Source organism: Oncorhynchus mykiss, chromosome 30, assembly GCF_057628025.1.
Source record: "Oncorhynchus mykiss isolate SJ-2025 chromosome 30, ASM5762802v1, whole genome shotgun sequence".
NCBI classification, from domain to species: Eukaryota; Metazoa; Chordata; class Actinopteri; order Salmoniformes; family Salmonidae; genus Oncorhynchus; species Oncorhynchus mykiss.
In genome coordinates, this window is record NC_143051.1 from 5672501 (window position 1) to 5691302 (window position 18802).

Here is an 18802-nt window from a genome sequence, read left to right on the forward strand (position 1 = left end):
TTATTTGTGTGTGTTTGTGTCCTACAGGTGGTCTTATCTTACCTGAGGCAGGTAGTACAGGGGGTCTTATCTTACCTGAGGCAGGTTGTCCAGGGGTCTTATCTTACCTGAGGCAGGTAGTCCGGGCGGTCTTTTCTTACCTGAGGCAGGTAGTCCAGGGGGTCTTATCTTACCTGAGGCAGGTAGTCCAGGGGGTCTTATCTTACCTGAGGCAGGTAGTACAGGTAGCCCAGGGGGTCTTATCTTACCTGAGGCAGGTTGTCCAGGTGGTCTTATCTTACCTGAGGCAGGTAGTACAGGTAGTCCAGGGGTTATTATCTTACCTGAGGCAAGTAGTCCAGGGGGTCTTATCTTACCTGAGGCAGGTAGTCCAGGGGGTCTTATCTTACCTGAGGCAGGTAGTCCAGGGGATCTTATCTTACCTGAGGCAGGTTGTCCAGGGGGTCTCATCTTACCTGAGGCAGGTTGTCCAGGGGGTCTTATATTACCTGAGGCAGGTTGTCCAGGGGGTCTCATCTTACCTGAGGCAGGTAGTACAGGGGGTCTTTTCTTACCTGAGGCAAGTAGTCCAGGGGGTCTTATCTTACCTGAGGCAGGTAGTCCAGGGGGTCTTATCTTACCTGAGGCAGGTAGTCCAGGGGGTCTTATCTTACCTGAGGCAGGTAGTACAGGTAGCCCAGGGGGTCTTATCTTACCTGAGGCAGGTTGTCCAGGTGGTCTTATCTTACCTGAGGCAGGTAGTACAGGTAGTCCAGGGGTTATTATCTTACCTGAGGCAGGTTGTCCAGGTGGTCTTATCTTACCTGAGGCAGGTAGTCCAGGGGGTCTTATCTTACCTGAGGCAGGTAGTACAGGGGGTCTTATCTTACCTGAGGCAGGTAGTCCAGGTGGTCTTATCTTACCTGAGGCAGGTTGTCCAGAGGGTCTTATATTACCTGAGGCAGGTAGTCCAGGGGGTCTTATCTTACCTGAGGCAGGTTGTCCAGGGGGTCGTATATTACCTGAGGCAGGTAGTACAGGTTGTCCAGGGGTCTTATCTTCCCTGAGGCAGGTAGCCCAGGGGGTCTTATCTTACCTGAGGCAGGTAGTCCAGGGGGTCGTATATTACCTGAGGCAGGTAGCCCAGGGGGTCTTAGCTTACCTGAGGCAGGTAGTCCAGGGGGTCCAGGATGACCAGAGGGACCAGCAGGACCTGTAGGACCCATTGGACCTGGGGTTCCACCCTGACCCTTCATACCCTACACACACACACACACACACACACACACACACACACACACAGGTTTGACACAGGTTTCCATCCAATTGGCAACGGCTTTTCATTCGAATATTCTAAAAAAATCCACTTGAAATCAACATGAGCATTTCCCAAAACAAAGACGTGTTTCCTTCACATCGACTTGTTGCCGATTAAAGGCTGCGCGTGATGACGTGGCGCACATAAACATACCCTCTAGCTGTTAACTTCCCATGTACCGAATACAAAATAAGAGTTCAATGGACTCCACTGATGTTTTTTGTCTCAAAACATACGAGTTATACAGGCGAGTGAGCTATCTGCACGATGCTGACTAGAGATTATTATGGACAAAAGAGTACGATTATTTTTACGTGTCAAACGGTAGCCAAAGCATCGATCGTCGCGTCACCAGAATAAGACCCTCGATATTTATTGGAGATGAGCATCGAACTCGACACTTTGGCCTTTCGTCACCCTGTGATGATCATCCTAAATGATTTCATCTGTAACCTAATGAACTGCATGCTTTCCTGATGAGTCGTAGCCGGATGACCACACAACAAGTTTACTTCGATAGGATGGTTTTTATATCAATATTTTTGCGCATAAAAGCGTTTTCACCAACATTTTTTTTTTGCATAATTAATTTTACTGACGCAAAAAAAATATCCCACCTTGTCTATAGGATTTTGTTTTGTAGACATTTGGAAAGTTTCCATCAGACGCACAAATACCCCCCCCCCAAAAAACGACCCTTATATTGATTTTTATTCATTTATTATTTTTATTATATTTTTATAAAAAAATATAAAAAAATACAGACCAGTTACAAACTTATACGAAAAACAACTTACAGACACACACAAAATCAACGACTATCTCATCTACCCAACCTGTAGGCTCACACCTCCACCCCCTAGTGCCCTAACCCTAAACAACGACTACATCTCATCTACTCACACCTCCATCCCCTAGTGCCCTAACCCTAAACAACGACTACATCTCATCTACTCAGACCTCCATCCCCTAGTGCCCTAACCCTAAACAACGACTACATCTCATCTACTCACACCTCCATCCCCTAGTGTCCTAACCCTAAACAACGACTACATCTCATCTACCCAACCAGTAGGCTCACACCTCCATCCCCTAGTGCCCTAACCCTAAACAACGACTACATCTCATCTACTCACACCTCCACCCCCTAGTGCCCTAACCCTAAACAACGACTACATCTCATCTACTCACACCTCCACCCCCTAGTGCCCTAACCCTAAACAACGACTACATCTCATCTACTCACACCTCCACCCCCTAGTGCCCTAACCCTAAACAACGACAACATCTCATCTACTCAGACCTCCACCCCCTAGTGCCCTAACCCTAAACAACGACTACATCTCATCTACTCACACCTCCACCCCCTAGTGCCCTAACCCTAAACAACGACTACATCTCATCTACCCAACCAGTAGGCTCACACCTCCACCCCCTAGTGCCCTAACCCTAAACAACGACTACATTTCATCTGCTCAGACCTCCACCCCCTAGTGCCCCAACGACAACATCTCATCTGCCCAACCAGTAGGCTCAGACCTCCATCCCCTAGTGCCCCAACGACAACATCTCATCTGCCCAACCAGTAGGCTCACACCTCCACCCCCTAGTGCCCTAACGCTAAACAACGACTACATCTCATCTGCTCAGACCTCCACCCCCTAGTGCCCTAACCCTAAACAACGACTACATCTCATCTACTCACACCTCCACCCCCTAGTGCCCTAACCCTAAACAACGACTACATCTCATCTACTCACACCTCCACCCCCTAGTGCCCTAACCCTAAACAACGACTACATCTCATCTGCTCAGACCTCCACCCCCTAGTGCCCTAACCCTAAACAACGACTACATCTCATCTGCTCAGACCTCCACCCCCTAGTGCCCTAACCCTAAACAACGACTACATCTCATCTACTCACACCTCCACCCCCTAGTGCCCTAACCCTAAACAACGACTACATCTCATCTACTCACACCTCCACCCCCTAGTGCCCTAACCCTAAACAACGACTACATCTCATCTGCTCAGACCTCCACCCCCTAGTGCCCTAACCCTAAACAACGACTACATCTCATCTGCTCACACCTCCACCCCCTAGTGCCCTAACCCTAAACAACGACTACATCTCATCTACTCACACCTCCATCCCCTAGTGCCCTAAACCTAAACAACGACTACATCTCATCTGCTCACACCTCCACCCCCTAGTGCCCTAACCCTAAACAACGACTACATCTCATCTACTCACACCTCCATCCCCTAGTGCCCTAACCCTAAACAACGACAACATCTCATCTGCCCAACCAGTAGGCTCACACCTCCATCCCCTAGTGCCCTAACGCTAAACAACGACTACATCTCATCTGCTCAGACCTCCACCCCCTAGTGCCCTAACCCTAAACAACGACTACATCTCATCTACCCAACCTGTAGGCTCACACATCCATCCCCTAGTGCCCTAACCCTAAACAAACACTACATCTCATCTACCCAACCTGTAGGCTCACACATCCATCCCCTAGTGCCCTAACCCTAAACAAACACTACATCTCATCTACCCAACCTGTAGGCTCACACATCCACCCCCTAGTGCCCTAACCCTAAACAACGACTACATCTCATCTGCTCAGACCTCCACCCCCTAGTGCCCTAACCCTAAACAACGACTACATCTCATCTACCCAACCAGTAGGCTCACACCTCCATCCCCTAGTGCCCTAACGCTAAACAACGACTACATCTCATCTACCCAACCAGTAGGCTCACACCTCCACCCCCTAGTGCCCTAACGCTAAACAACGACTACATCTCATCTACCCAACCAGTAGGCTCAGACCTCCACCCCCTAGTGCCCTAACCCTAAACAACGACTACATCTCATCTGCCCAACCAGTAGGCTCAGACCTCCACCCCCTAGTGCCCTAACCCTAAACAACGACTACATCTCATCTGCCCAACCAGTAGGCTCAGACCTCCAACCCATAGTGCCCTAACCCTAAACAACGACTACATCTCATCTACCCAACCAGTAGGCTCAGACCTCCATCCCCTAGTGCCCCAACGACAACATCTCATCTGCCCAACCAGTAGGCTCACACCTCCACCCCCTAGTGCCCTAACGCTAAACAACGACTACATCTCATCTGCTCAGACCTCCACCCCCTAGTGCCCTAACCCTAAACAACGACTACATCTCATCTACTCACACCTCCACCCCCTAGTGCCCTAACCCTAAACAACGACTACATCTCATCTGCTCAGACCTCCACCCCCTAGTGCCCTAACCCTAAACAACGACTACATCTCATCTACCCAACCAGTAGGCTCACACCTCCATCCCCTAGTGCCCTAACGCTAAACAACGACTACATCTCATCTACCCAACCAGTAGGCTCACACCTCCATCCCCTAGTGCCCTAACGCTAAACAACGACTACATCTCATCTACCCAACCAGTAGGCTCACACCTCCATCCCCTAGTGCCCTAACGCTAAACAACGACTACATCTCATCTACCCAACCAGTAGGCTCACACCTCCACCCCCTAGTGCCCTAACCCTAAACAACGACTACATCTCATCTACCCAACCAGTAGGCTCACACCTCCATCCCCTAGTGCCCTAACCCTAAACAACGACTACATCTCATCTACCCAACCAGTAGGCTCACACCTCCATCCCCTAGTGCCCTAACCCTAAACAAACACTACATCTCATCTGCTCACACCTCCACCCCCTAGTGCCCTAACGCTAAACAACGACTACATCTCATCTGCTCACACCTCCATCCCCTAGTGCCCTAACGCTAAACAACGACTACATCTCATCTACCCAACCAGTAGGCTCACACCTCCACCCCCTAGTGCCCTAACCCTAAACAACGACTACATCTCATCTGCTCAGACCTCCACCCCCTAGTGCCCTAACCCTAAACAACGACTACATCTCATCTGCTCAGACCTCCACCCCCTAGTGCCCTAACCCTAAACAACGACTACATCTCATCTACCCAACCAGTAGGCTCACACCTCCACCCCCTAGTGCCCTAACCCTAAACAACGACTACATCTCATCTACCCAACCAGTAGGCTCACACCTCCACCCCCTAGTGCCCTAACGCTAAACAACGACTACATCTCATCTACCCAACCAGTAGGCTCAGACCTCCACCCCCTAGTGCCCCAACGACTACATCTCATCTGCTCAGACCTCCACCCCCTAGTGCCTGCATTATTGTTTGCCACATGGCCTTAAATTGTACCTATTTGTTTCTCTCAGTCTCCAATGCTATTTCAATATCTCAATAATAAATCGTTAGATTTTTCCATTGTTTCAATGATGGCGTATTGATTGATTTCCATGTTTTTAAGTGTACGTTATTTCAAGATGAGAATAGAATTGATAAGAGAGAAGAGAATCGTCCAGCCCATTGTGTATCTCACTACACTCATGTCTTGAAAAATCCAGACAGACAGATTAAAAGCACGTTTACATTGTAATACTTCTGACAGACAGCTTCCTAGCTCCGCCCATAACTTTATGACATCATAGCGTTCCCAAAAGACGTGGATTATTGAGTCAATGTTAGTTTTACACTCAAGACATGCGTCTTCCGTTGTGCTGTAGAATTGGTGAATTGTGTCTCTTGTATAATACATTCTGTACATTAGTTTACACTGGGTTAATCGTGCATTTTCCTTAACTGTAATTTTGTTAGTTAAGCTCCAACTTTCCCTCCATCTTGTGCCAACATGAGTTCTTTTTAAGTCTTGGTTCCAATAGTTTATATTATTTTCTAAGAGATAGCCAGTGGGAAATGCTCTCTGCAAGTTTTGTATATCTTACTTATCATATGAACATTATTTTCAAATAAGACTCCTTCAAGGTTGCTCGAATGTCCAAAAGATTTCAAACATACATTTCGTGATATGTAACTTTTAGATGCATTTATCTGAAAATATCTACATCTACAAATATATACTTTGGTCAGTCCAAAATTGCTTTTGAAAACTTTCAAGGAAATACATATATTTCCTGTGACCAAGTCATTGTTATAGTGTTCTATAGTGTTATAGTGTTCTATATTGTTATAGTGTTCTATATTGTTGTATTGTTCTATATTGTTATAGTGTTCTATAGTGTTATAGTGTTCTATATTGTTATAGTGTTCTATAGTGTTATAGTGTTCTATATTGCTGTATTGTTCTATAGTGTTATAGTGTTCTATATTGTTCTAGTGTTCTATAGTGTTATAGTGTTCTATATTGCTGTATTGTTCTATAGTGTTATAGTGTTCTATATTGTTATAGTGTTCTATATTGTTGTAGTGTTCTATATTGTTGTAGTGTTCTATATTGTTGTAGTGTTCTATACTGTTGTAGTGTTCTATATTGTTGTATTGTTCTATATTGTTGTAGTGTTCTATATTGCTGTAGTGTTCTATACTGTTGTAGTGTTCTATATTGTTGTATTGTTCTATATTGTTGTAGTGTTCTATATTGCTGTAGTGTTCTATACTGTTATAGTGTTCTATATTGTTATAGTGTTCTATATTGCTGCAGTGTTCTATATTGTTGTATTGTTCTATAGTGTTATAGTGTTCTATATTGTTATAGTGTTCTATATTGCTGTAGTGTTCTATATTGTTGTATTGTTCTATATTGTTGTAGTGTTCTATAGTGTTATAGTGTTCTATAGTGTTATAGTGTTCTATATTGTTATAGGGTTCTATACTGTTGTATTGTTCTATATTGTTGTATTGTTCTATATTGTTGTATTGTTCTATATTGTTATAGTGTTCTATATTGTTATAGTGTTCTATATTGTTATAGGGTTCTATATTGTTGTATTGTTCTATATTGTTGTATTGTTCTATATTGTTATAGTGTTCTATATTGTTATAGTGTTCTATATTGTTATAGTGTTCTATATTGTTATAGTGTTCTATATTGTTATAGTGTTCTATATTGTTGTATTGTTCTATAGTGTTATAGTGTTCTATATTGTTGTATTGTTCTATATTGTTATAGTGTTCTATATTGTTATAGTGTTCTATATTGTTATAGTGTTCTAGTGTTCTATATTGTTATAGTGTTCTATATTGTTCTAGTGTTCTATATTGTTATAGTGTTCTATATTGTTGTATTGTTCTATATTGTTATAGTGTTCTATATTGTTATAGTGTTCTATATTGTTATAGGGTTCTATATTGTTGTATTGTTCTATATTGTTGTATTGTTCTATATTGTTATAGGGTTCTATATTGTTGTATTGTTCTATATTGTTGTATTGTTCTATATTGTTGTATTGTTCTATATTGTTATAGGGTTCTATATTGTTGTAGTGTTCTATATTGTTGTATTGTTCTATATTGTTATAGTGTTCTATATTGTTGTAGTGTTCTATATTGTTCTAGTGTTCTATATTGTTATAGTGTTCTATATTGTTGTATTGTTCTATATTGTTATAGTGTTCTATATTGTTATAGTGTTCTATATTGTTATAGGGTTCTATATTGTTGTATTGTTCTATATTGTTGTATTGTTCTATAGTGTTATAGTGTTCTATATTGTTGTATTGTTCTATATTGTTATAGTGTTCTATATTGTTATAGTGTTCTATATTGTTATAGTGTTCTAGTGTTCTATATTGTTATAGTGTTCTATATTGTTCTAGTGTTCTATATTGTTATAGTGTTCTATATTGTTGTATTGTTCTATATTGTTATAGTGTTCTATATTGTTGTATTGTTCTATATTGTTGTATTGTTCTATAGTGTTATAGTGTTCTATATTGTTGTATTGTTCTATATTGTTATAGTGTTCTATATTGTTATAGTGTTCTAGTGTTCTATATTGTTATAGTGTTCTATATTGTTCTAGTGTTCTATATTGTTATAGTGTTCTATATTGTTGTATTGTTCTATATTGTTATAGTGTTCTATATTGTTGTATTGTTCTATATTGTTGTATTGTTCTATAGTGTTATAGTGTTCTATATTGTTGTATTGTTCTATATTGTTATAGTGTTCTATATTGCTGTAGTGTTCTATATTGTTATAGGGTTCTATATTGTTATAGTGTTCTATATTGTTATAGTGTTCTATATTGTTATAGTGTTCTATATTGTTATAGTGTTCTATATTGTTATAGTGTTCTAGTGTTCTATATTGTTATAGTGTTCTATATTGTTCTAGTGTTCTATATTGTTATAGTGTTCTATATTGTTGTATTGTTCTATATTGTTGTATTGTTCTATATTGTTATAGTTTTCTATACTGTTCTAGTGTTCTATATTGTTATAGTGTTCTATATTGTTGTATTGTTCTATATTGTTATAGGGTTCTATATTGTTGTATTGTTCTATATTGTTATAGGGTTCTATATTGTTGTATTGTTCTATAATGTTATAGTGTTCTATATTTGTATTGTTGTATATTGTTGTATTGTTCTATATTGTTATAGTGTTCTATATTGTTGTCTTGTTCTACAGTGTTATAGTGTTCTATATTGTTGTATTGTTCTATATTGTTGTATTGTTCTATAGTGTTATAGTGTTCTATATTGTTGTAGTGTTCTATATTGTTGTATTGTTCTATATTGTTCTAGTGTTCTATATTGTTATAGTGTTCTATATTGTTATAGTGTTCTAGTGTTCTATATTGTTATAGTGTTCTATATTGTTATAGTGTTCTAGTGTTCTATATTGTTCTAGTGTTCTATATTGTTATAGTGTTCTATATTGTTGTATTGTTCTATATTGTTATAGTGTTCTATATTGTTATAGTTTTCTATATTGTTATAGTTTTCTATATTGTTCTAGTGTTCTATATTGTTCTAGTGTTCTATATTGTTATAGTGTTCTTTATTGTTATAGTGTTCTATATTGTTATAGTGTTCTTTATTGTTATAGTGTTCTATATTGTTATAGTGTTCTATATTGTTTTAGTGTTCTATATTGTTGTATTGTTTTATATTGTTATAGTGTTCTATATTGTTATAGTGTTCTATATTGTTGTATTGTTCTATATTGTTATAGTGTTCTATATTGTTATAGTGTTCTATATTGTTCTAGTGTTCTACATTGTTATAGTGTTCTATATTGTTGTATTATTCTAGTGTTCTATATTGTTATAATGTTCTTAACTATGAACTTGTTAATATTCTTAGCTTAATATAAAATAAACATGGAAAAAGATTCTGGGGATGAGCATCTTCAATATGTCCCCATTGTTCCTTTTTAGTGAATTTGACTATATGTCCCAAGTAAAAGTCTTGGGTGGCGAGTTGGAAGATCAAAACCACCCTCAGACTTAGGAAGGTTAAAACCACCCTCAGACTTAGGAAGGTTAAAACCACCCTCAGACTTAGGAAGGTTAAAACCACCCTCAGACTTAGGAAGGTTAAAATCACCCTCAGACTCAGGAAGGTTAAAACCACCCTCAGACTCAGGAAGGTTAAAACCACCCTCAGACTCAGGAAGGTTAAAACCACCCTCAGACTAAGGAAGGTTAAAACCACCCTCAGACTTAGGAAGGTTAAAACCACCCTCAGACTCAGGAAGGTTAAAACCACCCTCAGACTTAGGAAGGGTAAAACCACCCTCAGACTCAGGAAGGTTAAAACCACCCTCAGACTCAGGAATGTTAAAACCACCTTCAGACTTAGGAAGGGTAAAACCACCCTCAGACTCAGGAAGGTTAAAACCACCCTCAGACTCAGGAATGTTAAAACCACCCTCAGACTTAGGAAGGTTAAAATCACCCTCAGACTCAGGAAGGTTAAAACCACCTTCAGACTCAGGAAGGTTAAAACCACCCTCAGACTCAGGAAGGTTAAAATCACCCTCAGACTCAGGAAGGTTAAAACCACCCTCAGACTTAGGAAGGTTAAAATCACCCTCAGACTCAGGAAGGTTAAAACCACCCTCAGACTCAGGAAGGTTAAAACCAACCTCAGACTCAGGAAGGTTAAAACCACCCTCAGACTTAGGAAGGTTAAAATAACCCTCAGACTTAGGAAGGTTAAAACCACCCTCAGACTCAGGAAGGTTAAAATAACCCTCAGACTTAGGAAGGTTAAAACCACCCTCAGACTTAGGAAGGTTAACTCCTGCGTTGACTTGGCTGTGTGCTTAGGGCCGTTGTTCTGTTGGAAGGTTAACCTTCATCCCAGACTGTCTGGAGGAAACCTGGCTACTCCCTGCCACTGAAAAACATCTCCACAGCATGATGCTGCTACCACCAGGCTTCACCATAGGGATGGTGCCAGGTTTCCTCCAGACATGACGCTTGGCATTCAGGCCAAATAGTTCAATCTTGGTTTCATCAGACCAGAGAATCTTGTTTCTCCTGGTCTGAGAGTCCTTTAGGTGCCTTTTGGCAAACTCCAAGTGGGCTGTTATGTGCCTTTTACTGAGGAGTGGCTTCCGTCTGGCCACTCTACCATAAAGGCCTGTTTGGTAGAGTGTTGCAGAGATGGTTGTCCTTCTGGAAGGTTCTCCCGTCTCCACAGAGGAACTCTGGAGCTCTATCAGAGTGACCATCGGGTTCTTGGACCAGGTTTGTAGAAATGTTTATGACATTTTAGCAAATTAATTTTCTTTTAAACTGAAATACCGTTCTGTTTTTCTGTTTGTTTTTTCCTGCTTTGTCATTATGGTGTATTGTGATGTCATTATGGGGTATTGTGATGTCATTATGGTGTATTGTGATGTCATTATGGGGTATTGTGATGTCATTATGGTGTATTGTGATGTCATTATGGGGTATTGTGATGTCATTATGGTGTATTGTGATGTCATTATGGTGTATTGTGATGTCATTATGGTGTATTGTGATGTCATTATGGTGTATTGTGATGTCATTATGGTGTATTGTGATGTCATTATGGGGTATTGTGATGTCATTATGGTGTATTGTTTGTAGATTGATGAGAAAAAAACTAACAATTTAATCCATTTTAGAATAAGGCTGTAACGTAACAAAATGTGGAAAAGGTGAATACTTTGCGAAGGGACTGTACACCAGTTACATCCTGGACACTGAAGATACACACTAACAACATGCACACCAAACCCTCTTTGAGGACTCTCTTACATGTTGTCCTCTCTTCCCAGGTCGGCCAGTTGGTCCTCTCTTTCCTGAAATTCCTGGGTCTCCCTTCGATCCCATCGCACCCTGAGAGAGAGAGAGAGAGAGAGAGAGAGAGGGGGAGAGAGAGAGAGAGAGAGAGAGACAGACAGACAGAGAGAGAGAGAGAGAGAGAGAGAGAGAGAGAGAGAGAGAGGGGGAGAGAGAGAGAGAGAGAGACAGACAGACAGAGAGAGAGAGAGAGAGAGAGAGAGAGGTAAAAAGTAGTCAAATATAGATTATATGGGTTTATATAATAAATTGTTTATATAATATATATTATTTCTCACCACATATATTAAATCAAACAATTGATCTATGTGTTTCTAACCTTCTGTCCCAACATCCCAGAGAGACCTACGGAGCCCTAGGAGAGACAGAGCGAAGACAGACAACCACTGAGCACCATGGTTTATGTTTCCAGGAAGGTGACACCAATGAATAACGATCTTCACTAGCAAGCTAACGTCCATTAACAACACCCACCTTGTTGCCCTTTGGTCCTAAAACGCCTGAATTACCACGAGACCCCTGGCAGAAGGGAGAGAGAGACAGAGAGACAGAGAGAGAGAGGGAGAGAGAGAGAGAGAGAGAGAGAGAGAGAGAGAGAGACAGAGAGAGAGAGAGAGAGAGAGAGAGAGAGAGAGAGAGAGAGAGAGAGAGAGAGAGAGAGAGAGAGAGAGAGAGAGAGACAGTATAAGAAAATGCTAATCATTATGGGTAATGTAGTTTGAACAGCATGCTCTGAATCAGACTATAATCTGAGCTCACCTTCTCTCCTTTATAACCAGGAAGACCCTGGTGAAGGAATGAAAGGACAATAATGAACCTATTTTCTCTTTAGGGTTTAGAATGTGTGTATGTGTGTTCATGTGTGTGAGAGAGGGGATCTCTTTTTTTCTTGTGTTTAGAATGTTTGTATGTTGTTCATGCGTGTGTGAAATGATGTGGAAACAACGTTGATTTAACCAGTTTTTGCCCAGTGGGATGCAAGGCTCCAATGTCTTCTGATAATAGCCTACGAGCCTCTTCCTTAACAACATTCCTGTGTTTTGACAGGTGCTGCTCGCAGATAGAGCGAGAGAAAAAAAAGACCGATTTGATAAATTGATGCTTAAAACAAAGTACTGGCCTATATTAAAAACGTTTTGTAAAAGGCAAGTTCCCTTTCTCTTCAATAAATGCATCTCAAGTGCAAAGCGCTGTTCTGCAGCTCACGTCAGCAGGATAGGAGGCCTTTTCATTGGAGGGACGTCTACCGCGGATCGCTAAAACAATTATTATGATCACACTACGTAAATGTAAATATTATATCAGTTTAGCCTTTTATCGTCTAGACGTTGCAGCGTATTCACTCCTATAATAACAAAAACATCCAGGCTTCCATCATATTGAATTAAATAAAAAATAATACATTTGGAAAAACGAATCGCGTTCGAAACATCTTTGTTTTCTGTTAAATCCGGCTAGACGCTTTAATTCAAGGAGGCAATAGCACATGACCAACAGCATAACTGTCGAATTGTCCCGCTGATGGCCCATCAGGTGGTGGATGGGGGCTCAGATTATTGATTAGAATGAATCTATCACATGGATTTTTATTTATTTAACCAGGCAAGTCAGTTAAGAGCAAATTGGTATTTACAACGCCTATTGGGTTAACTGGTCTAGGAACAGTGGGTTAACTGGTCTAGGAACAGTGGGTAAACTGGTCTAGGAACAGTGGGTTAACTGGTCTAGGAACAGTGGGTTAACTGGTCTAGGAACAGTGGGTTAACTGGTCTAGGAACACTGGGTTAACTGGTCTAGGAACACTGGGTTAACTGGTCTAGGAACACTGGGTTAACTGGTCTAGGAACAGTGGGTTAACTGGTCTAGGAACAGTGGGTTAACTGGTTTAGGAACAGTGGGTTAACTGGTTTAGGAGAAGTGGGTTAACTGGTCTAGGAACAGTGGGTTAACTGGTCTAGGAACAGTGGGTTAACTGGTTTAGGAACAGTGGGTTAACTGGTCTAGGAACAGTGGGTTAACTGGTCTAGGAACAGTGGGTTAACTGGTCTAGGAACAGTGGGTTAACTGGTCTAGGAACAGTGGGTTAACTGGTCTAGGAACAGTGGGTTAACTGCCACTTTCAGGGGCAGAACGACAGATTTTTACCTTGTCTGCTCGGGGATTCGAACTTGCAACCCTTTGACGCTCTAACCACTAGGCTATCTGCCTCCCTCCTCTAACCACTAGGCTATCTGCCTCCCTCCTCTAACCACTAGGCTATCTGCCTCCCCCTCTAACCACTAGTCTACCTGCCTCCCCCTCTAACCACTAGGCTATCTGCCGCCCCCGTCATTGACACCTAGCCTACTGGTCAGTCTGGACACTTTGTCACTTTCCGTTTTCTTTTCATCTTGACAAAAATACTTTAGATATTGGTGCCTATCACTAATAGCCCAATACTCCTCCCATCGACGGAGAGATTCCTTGTGCTGCTGTTTGACGGGTTTAGAACAAGGCGCTGTGCTAAAGGAAATTCCTATCCGACTGTTTCAGTCTAATATTCTAGGCTTAGTTTTATTATTGATAATACAATTCTAGAGCAAACAGAAAAACACTATTACCAGGTTAAAATAACTTTTCTTTCGGTCTTTCTCTCGTTTATTTGATGCGTACGGACAAGGTTAGTAAATGTTTCAAGTAATCGCGCCCAACCCTGTTTTATTCTGTCTACAAGTAGAGAAGTAGTAGTAGATATAGTAGAGCCTGTTTTCAGACACGTTTAAACAGACAGTCGTGTGTGTGTGTGTGTGTGTGTGCGCACACGCGGCCAAAAGAGATGCCAAATAAGGAGTTCTCTTTTTCTGCGGCATTCGCTGTGAAATAAAACGGTTGGCGTTGACGTCTGAGAAAAGGGACCTATATTTTTTTGTTGTCTTGTGTTTATGACGTGTGGATGTGTTTTTCCTGACTTCATGCCGTGACAGAGGGAAATGTGTCTGTGATACAGACCTTGGTTCCAGGTGGTCCTCTCAGCCCCGGCAGGCCCATCAGCCCCAGCTCTCCTTTCTCTCCCTGGAACCAGAAGGTTAATCCTGAGTGTTGTTGACACAGGGAGACCATCATAGTGAGGGATTCATTATGGGGGGGGACTTACCTTGGGTCCCTCTGGACCGGGCCACCCGGCTGGTCCCTGTCTCCCTGGTAACCCAGGAGGACCAGTACGACCCTGGAGTACACACACACACACACACACAAACGCATGCACACACACACATACGACCCTGGAGTATTGGTACACACATATCAACTTGAGTTGGATCCAAAGACAAGCATTTAAGGTGCAACAGACCAAAGAATGATATGAAATATTCTTATACATCAAACACACAGCATTATTTTGAGCCTTGCTCCCCTCAGCAGACTCTACTGTTAAAAAGAAGAAGAAGTTTCTTAAACAGCTCTTCCCCGGTTCCTTGGTGAACAAGAGATGTGTTTTCTGTCAATATACCTGGTCAAATAATGGTAATAAACAACTTCAAGGGGCCCCGTAAAATTATATTTTCTATTTTCCGGAATTCTGTTTTCTTTGTTTTATTTTTCCTTGCTTTCAATTATTATTATTATTATTATTATTTTTACTCTCAATATTACGATTATTCATAGCGAAAACAACGAAAATGTATGTTCTGAGTCCATGTCAATGCTTAAATCACAAACAAAAACGAAACAAATTCGTATTTTTTTGAGTGTAATTCCCCTTTAATTGTGCATTAAGAAAGAGAGGGAATGTATTGGTCTCGTGATATTTCTGATAGGCCTACGGCTCATGACAGAGCTTAGCTACACAGTGATCACCAAGTTGACGCAAACATTCACAATATCTTTCTGTCAGGTAAGCCTACTTTTTGTGGAAACAATTTCTGTCAACCCACAAGACCGCTATCATTACTAGCATCGCTAATTGGCTAAAAAAACGGAGTGATTGACAAATGTGCACACCAATCAGACAGACAGGAGCAATATTGCTAGACATTAATTGGCAGATATTGTGTTAGGTTTGGCTTTTTAAGCCAATCGTGGTTAACCAGGGGCGGGATAGGTAAGCCGGGAGCTTTATGTTTCTGACAGTTTGCGATGGAACACATTTAAAAAATGCTTTCAGAACTACTTGGCGAGCCAATCATAGGTGGGCTGGTAGCTATTTGATAGCGATCCCTGAGCGAATATATTATCTGCCACAGAGTGTGTATTCCTTCAGCTCAGTGTCATTAACCAGTGGGCTTTAGAGTGGTGTGTGAGTGTGTGTGGTGTGGTGTGTGTGGCCAGAATGTCTTAGTGATTTACCATAGAGAACACAAGCACTCAGGGAGATTAGAACTGCAGAGGGGGATGCAGTACACACACACACACACACACACACACACACACACACACACACACACACACACACACACACACACACACACACACACACACACACACAGTTGATGGACCAGAGCCAAGAAGGAGAGAGAGACACTGCAGAGGAGAAGGAGAGAGACACTGTAGAGGAAAAGGAGAGAGACACTGTAGAGGAGAAGGAGAGAGAGAGACTGCAGAGGAGAAGGAGAGAGACACTGTAGAGGAAAAGGAGAGAGACACTGTAGAGGAGAAGGAGAGAGAGAGACTGCAGAGGAGAAGGAGAGCGACACTGCAGAGGAGAAGGAGAGAGAGACACTGCAGAGGAGAAGGAGAGAGACACTGCAGAGGAGAAGGAGAGAGACACTGTAGAGGAGAAGGAGAGAGAGACTGCAGAGGAGAAGGAGAGCGACACTGCAGAGGAGAAGGAGAGAGAGACACTGCAGAGGAGAAGGAGAGAGAGACACTGCAGAGGAGAAGGAGAGAGACACTGTAGAGGAGAAGGAGAGCGACACTGTAGAGGAGAAGGAGAGAGACACTGTAGAGGAGAAGGAGAGAGACACTGTAGAGGAGAAGGAGAGAGACACTGTAGAGGAGAAGGAGAGAGACACTGCAGAGGAGAAGGAGAGAGACACTGTAGAGGAGAAGGAGAGAGACACTGTAGAGGAGAAGGAGAGAGACACTGTAGAGGAGAAGGAGATAGACACTGCAGAGGAGAAGGAGAGCGACACTGCAGAGGAGAAGGAGAGAGACACTGCAGAGGAGAAGGAGAGAGACACTGTAGAGGAGAAGGAGAGAGACACTGTAGAGGAGAAGGAGAGAGACACTGTAGAGGAGAAGGAGAGAGACACTGCAGAGGAGAAGGAGAGAGACACTGTAGAGGAGAAGGAGAGAGACACTGTAGAGGAGAAGGAGAGAGACACTGTAGAGGAGAAGGAGATAGACACTGCAGAGGAGAAGGAGAGCGACACTGCAGAGGAGAAGGAGAGAGACACTGCAGAGGACAGGGAGAGAGACACTACAGAGGAGAAGGAGAGAGACACTGTAGAGGAGAAGGAGAGAGACACTGCAGAGGAGAAGGAGAGAGACACTGCAGAGGAGAAGGAGAGAGACACTGCAGAGGAGAAGGAGAGAGAGACACTGCAGAGGAGAAGGAGAGAGACACTGCAGAGGAGAAGGAGAGAGACACTGCAGAGGAGAAGGAGAGAGAGACACTGCAGAGGAGAAGGAGAGAGACACTGCAGAGGAGAAGGAGAGAGACACTGCAGAGGAGAAGGAGAGAGACACTGCAGAGGACAGGGAGAGAGACACTGCAGAGGAGAAGGAGAGAGACACTGCAGAGGAGAAGGAGAGAGACACTGTAGAGGAGAAGGAGAGAGACACTGCAGAGGACAGGGAGAGAGACTCTGCAGAGGAGAAGGAGAGAGACACTGCAGAGGACAGGGAGAGAGACTCTGCAGAGGAGAAGGAGAGAGACTGCAGAGGAGAAGGAGAGAGACACTGCAGAGGACAGGGAGGGAGAGAGACACTGCAGAGGAGAAGGAGAGAGACACTGTAGAGGACAGGGAGAGAGACACTGTAGAGGACAGGGAGTGAGACACTGCAGAGGACAGGGAGTGAGACACTACAGAGGAGAAGGAGAGAGACACTGTAGAGGACAGGGAGAGAGACTGTAGAGGACAGGGAGAGATACACTGCAGAGGAGAAGGAGAGACACTGCAGAGGAGAAGGAGAGAGACTGCAGAGGCGCAGGAGAGAGACACTGTAGAGGACAGGGAGAGAGACACTGTAGAGGACAGGGAGTGAGACACTGCAGAGGAGAAGGAGAGAGACACTGCAGAGGACAGGGAGAGAGACACTGCAGAAGAGTAGGAGAGAGACTGCAGAGGAGGGATAGAGAGAGAGAGAGAGAGAGAGAGAGAGAGAGAGAGAGAGGGAGAGATGGGCGAGGGAGCGAGAGGAGGAGTGTCTCACCTTTGACCCTGGTCGTCCGATCTCTCCCTGGAGGACGAGAAGAAATGAGGGATGAGGAGACGTGTGTTCATTAGTACTCACCGAGAAGGATGACAAAAACACACACACACACACGATGAGTCTCTAATGGTGTCGAAAACATTAGAGGTCATACAAGGCATACATCTCTCTCACACACAGAAACACGGACAGAGACAGACAGACAGACAGACAGACAGACAGACAGACAGACAGACAGACAGACAGACAGACAGACAGACAGACAGACAGACATGTAGATACACAGACAGATAGACATGTAGATACACAGACACACAGACATGTTGACAGACATGTTGACAGACAGACAGACAGACAGACAGACAGACAGACAGACAGACAGACAGACAGACAGACAGACAGACAGACAGACAGACATGTTGACAGACAGACAGACATTGTGACAGACATGTTGACAGTCAGACATGTTGACAGACAGACAGACATGTTGACAGGCAGACAGACAGACAGACAGACAGACAGACAGACAGACAGACAGACAGACAGACAGACAGACAGACAGACAGACAGACAGACAGACAGACAGACAGACATGTTGACAGACAGACGGACAGACAGACGGACAGACGGACAGACAGACAGACAGACAGACGGACAGACAGACATGTTGACAGACAGACAGACAGACAGACACCAGGGCTTCTGTTTGGAAAACGTGGCTCCGGACAAGACATATGCATTGGTTCAATAACCTGATGTCGGGCGTCCATCCACAGTTCTCAGAAGGACAGAAATCACATTCAGTTTATGGTCATGGATCTTTTAACAGAACATGTAACTCAGATTCCACTGCGTGAGTCATTCTTAAGGATTTCCGATGAGTAGTAGGTGATAGAAGATACACGAGGCGCGTCCATAAGGCCAGGTGAAACCAAAGCTTTTCCTAAAGTAAATTTAATTAAATGGCCAAAATGATTTAGCTTAATTATCTTACTCCTGTCTTTGCC

At 42.9% G+C, this 18802-nt stretch overlaps 1 protein-coding gene across 1 annotated transcript in view; it reads right to left on the reverse strand.

Annotated features, from left to right (window-relative positions):
• LOC110487842 (uncharacterized) overlaps positions 1-18802 on the reverse strand; it is a 37979-nt gene that overhangs the window by 6442 nt on the left and 12735 nt on the right. The window contains exons 6-13 of the mRNA XM_036971444.2: positions 17796-17822; positions 14578-14649; positions 14433-14495; positions 12204-12230; positions 11919-11963; positions 11764-11799; positions 11400-11480; positions 1142-1238 (exon numbers count right to left, since the gene is read on the reverse strand). Coding sequence (XP_036827339.2) covers positions 1142-1238; positions 11400-11480; positions 11764-11799; positions 11919-11963; positions 12204-12230; positions 14433-14495; positions 14578-14649; positions 17796-17822 — 448 coding nt within the window. The remainder of the gene's footprint in view (positions 1-1141; positions 1239-11399; positions 11481-11763; positions 11800-11918; positions 11964-12203; positions 12231-14432; positions 14496-14577; positions 14650-17795; positions 17823-18802) is intronic.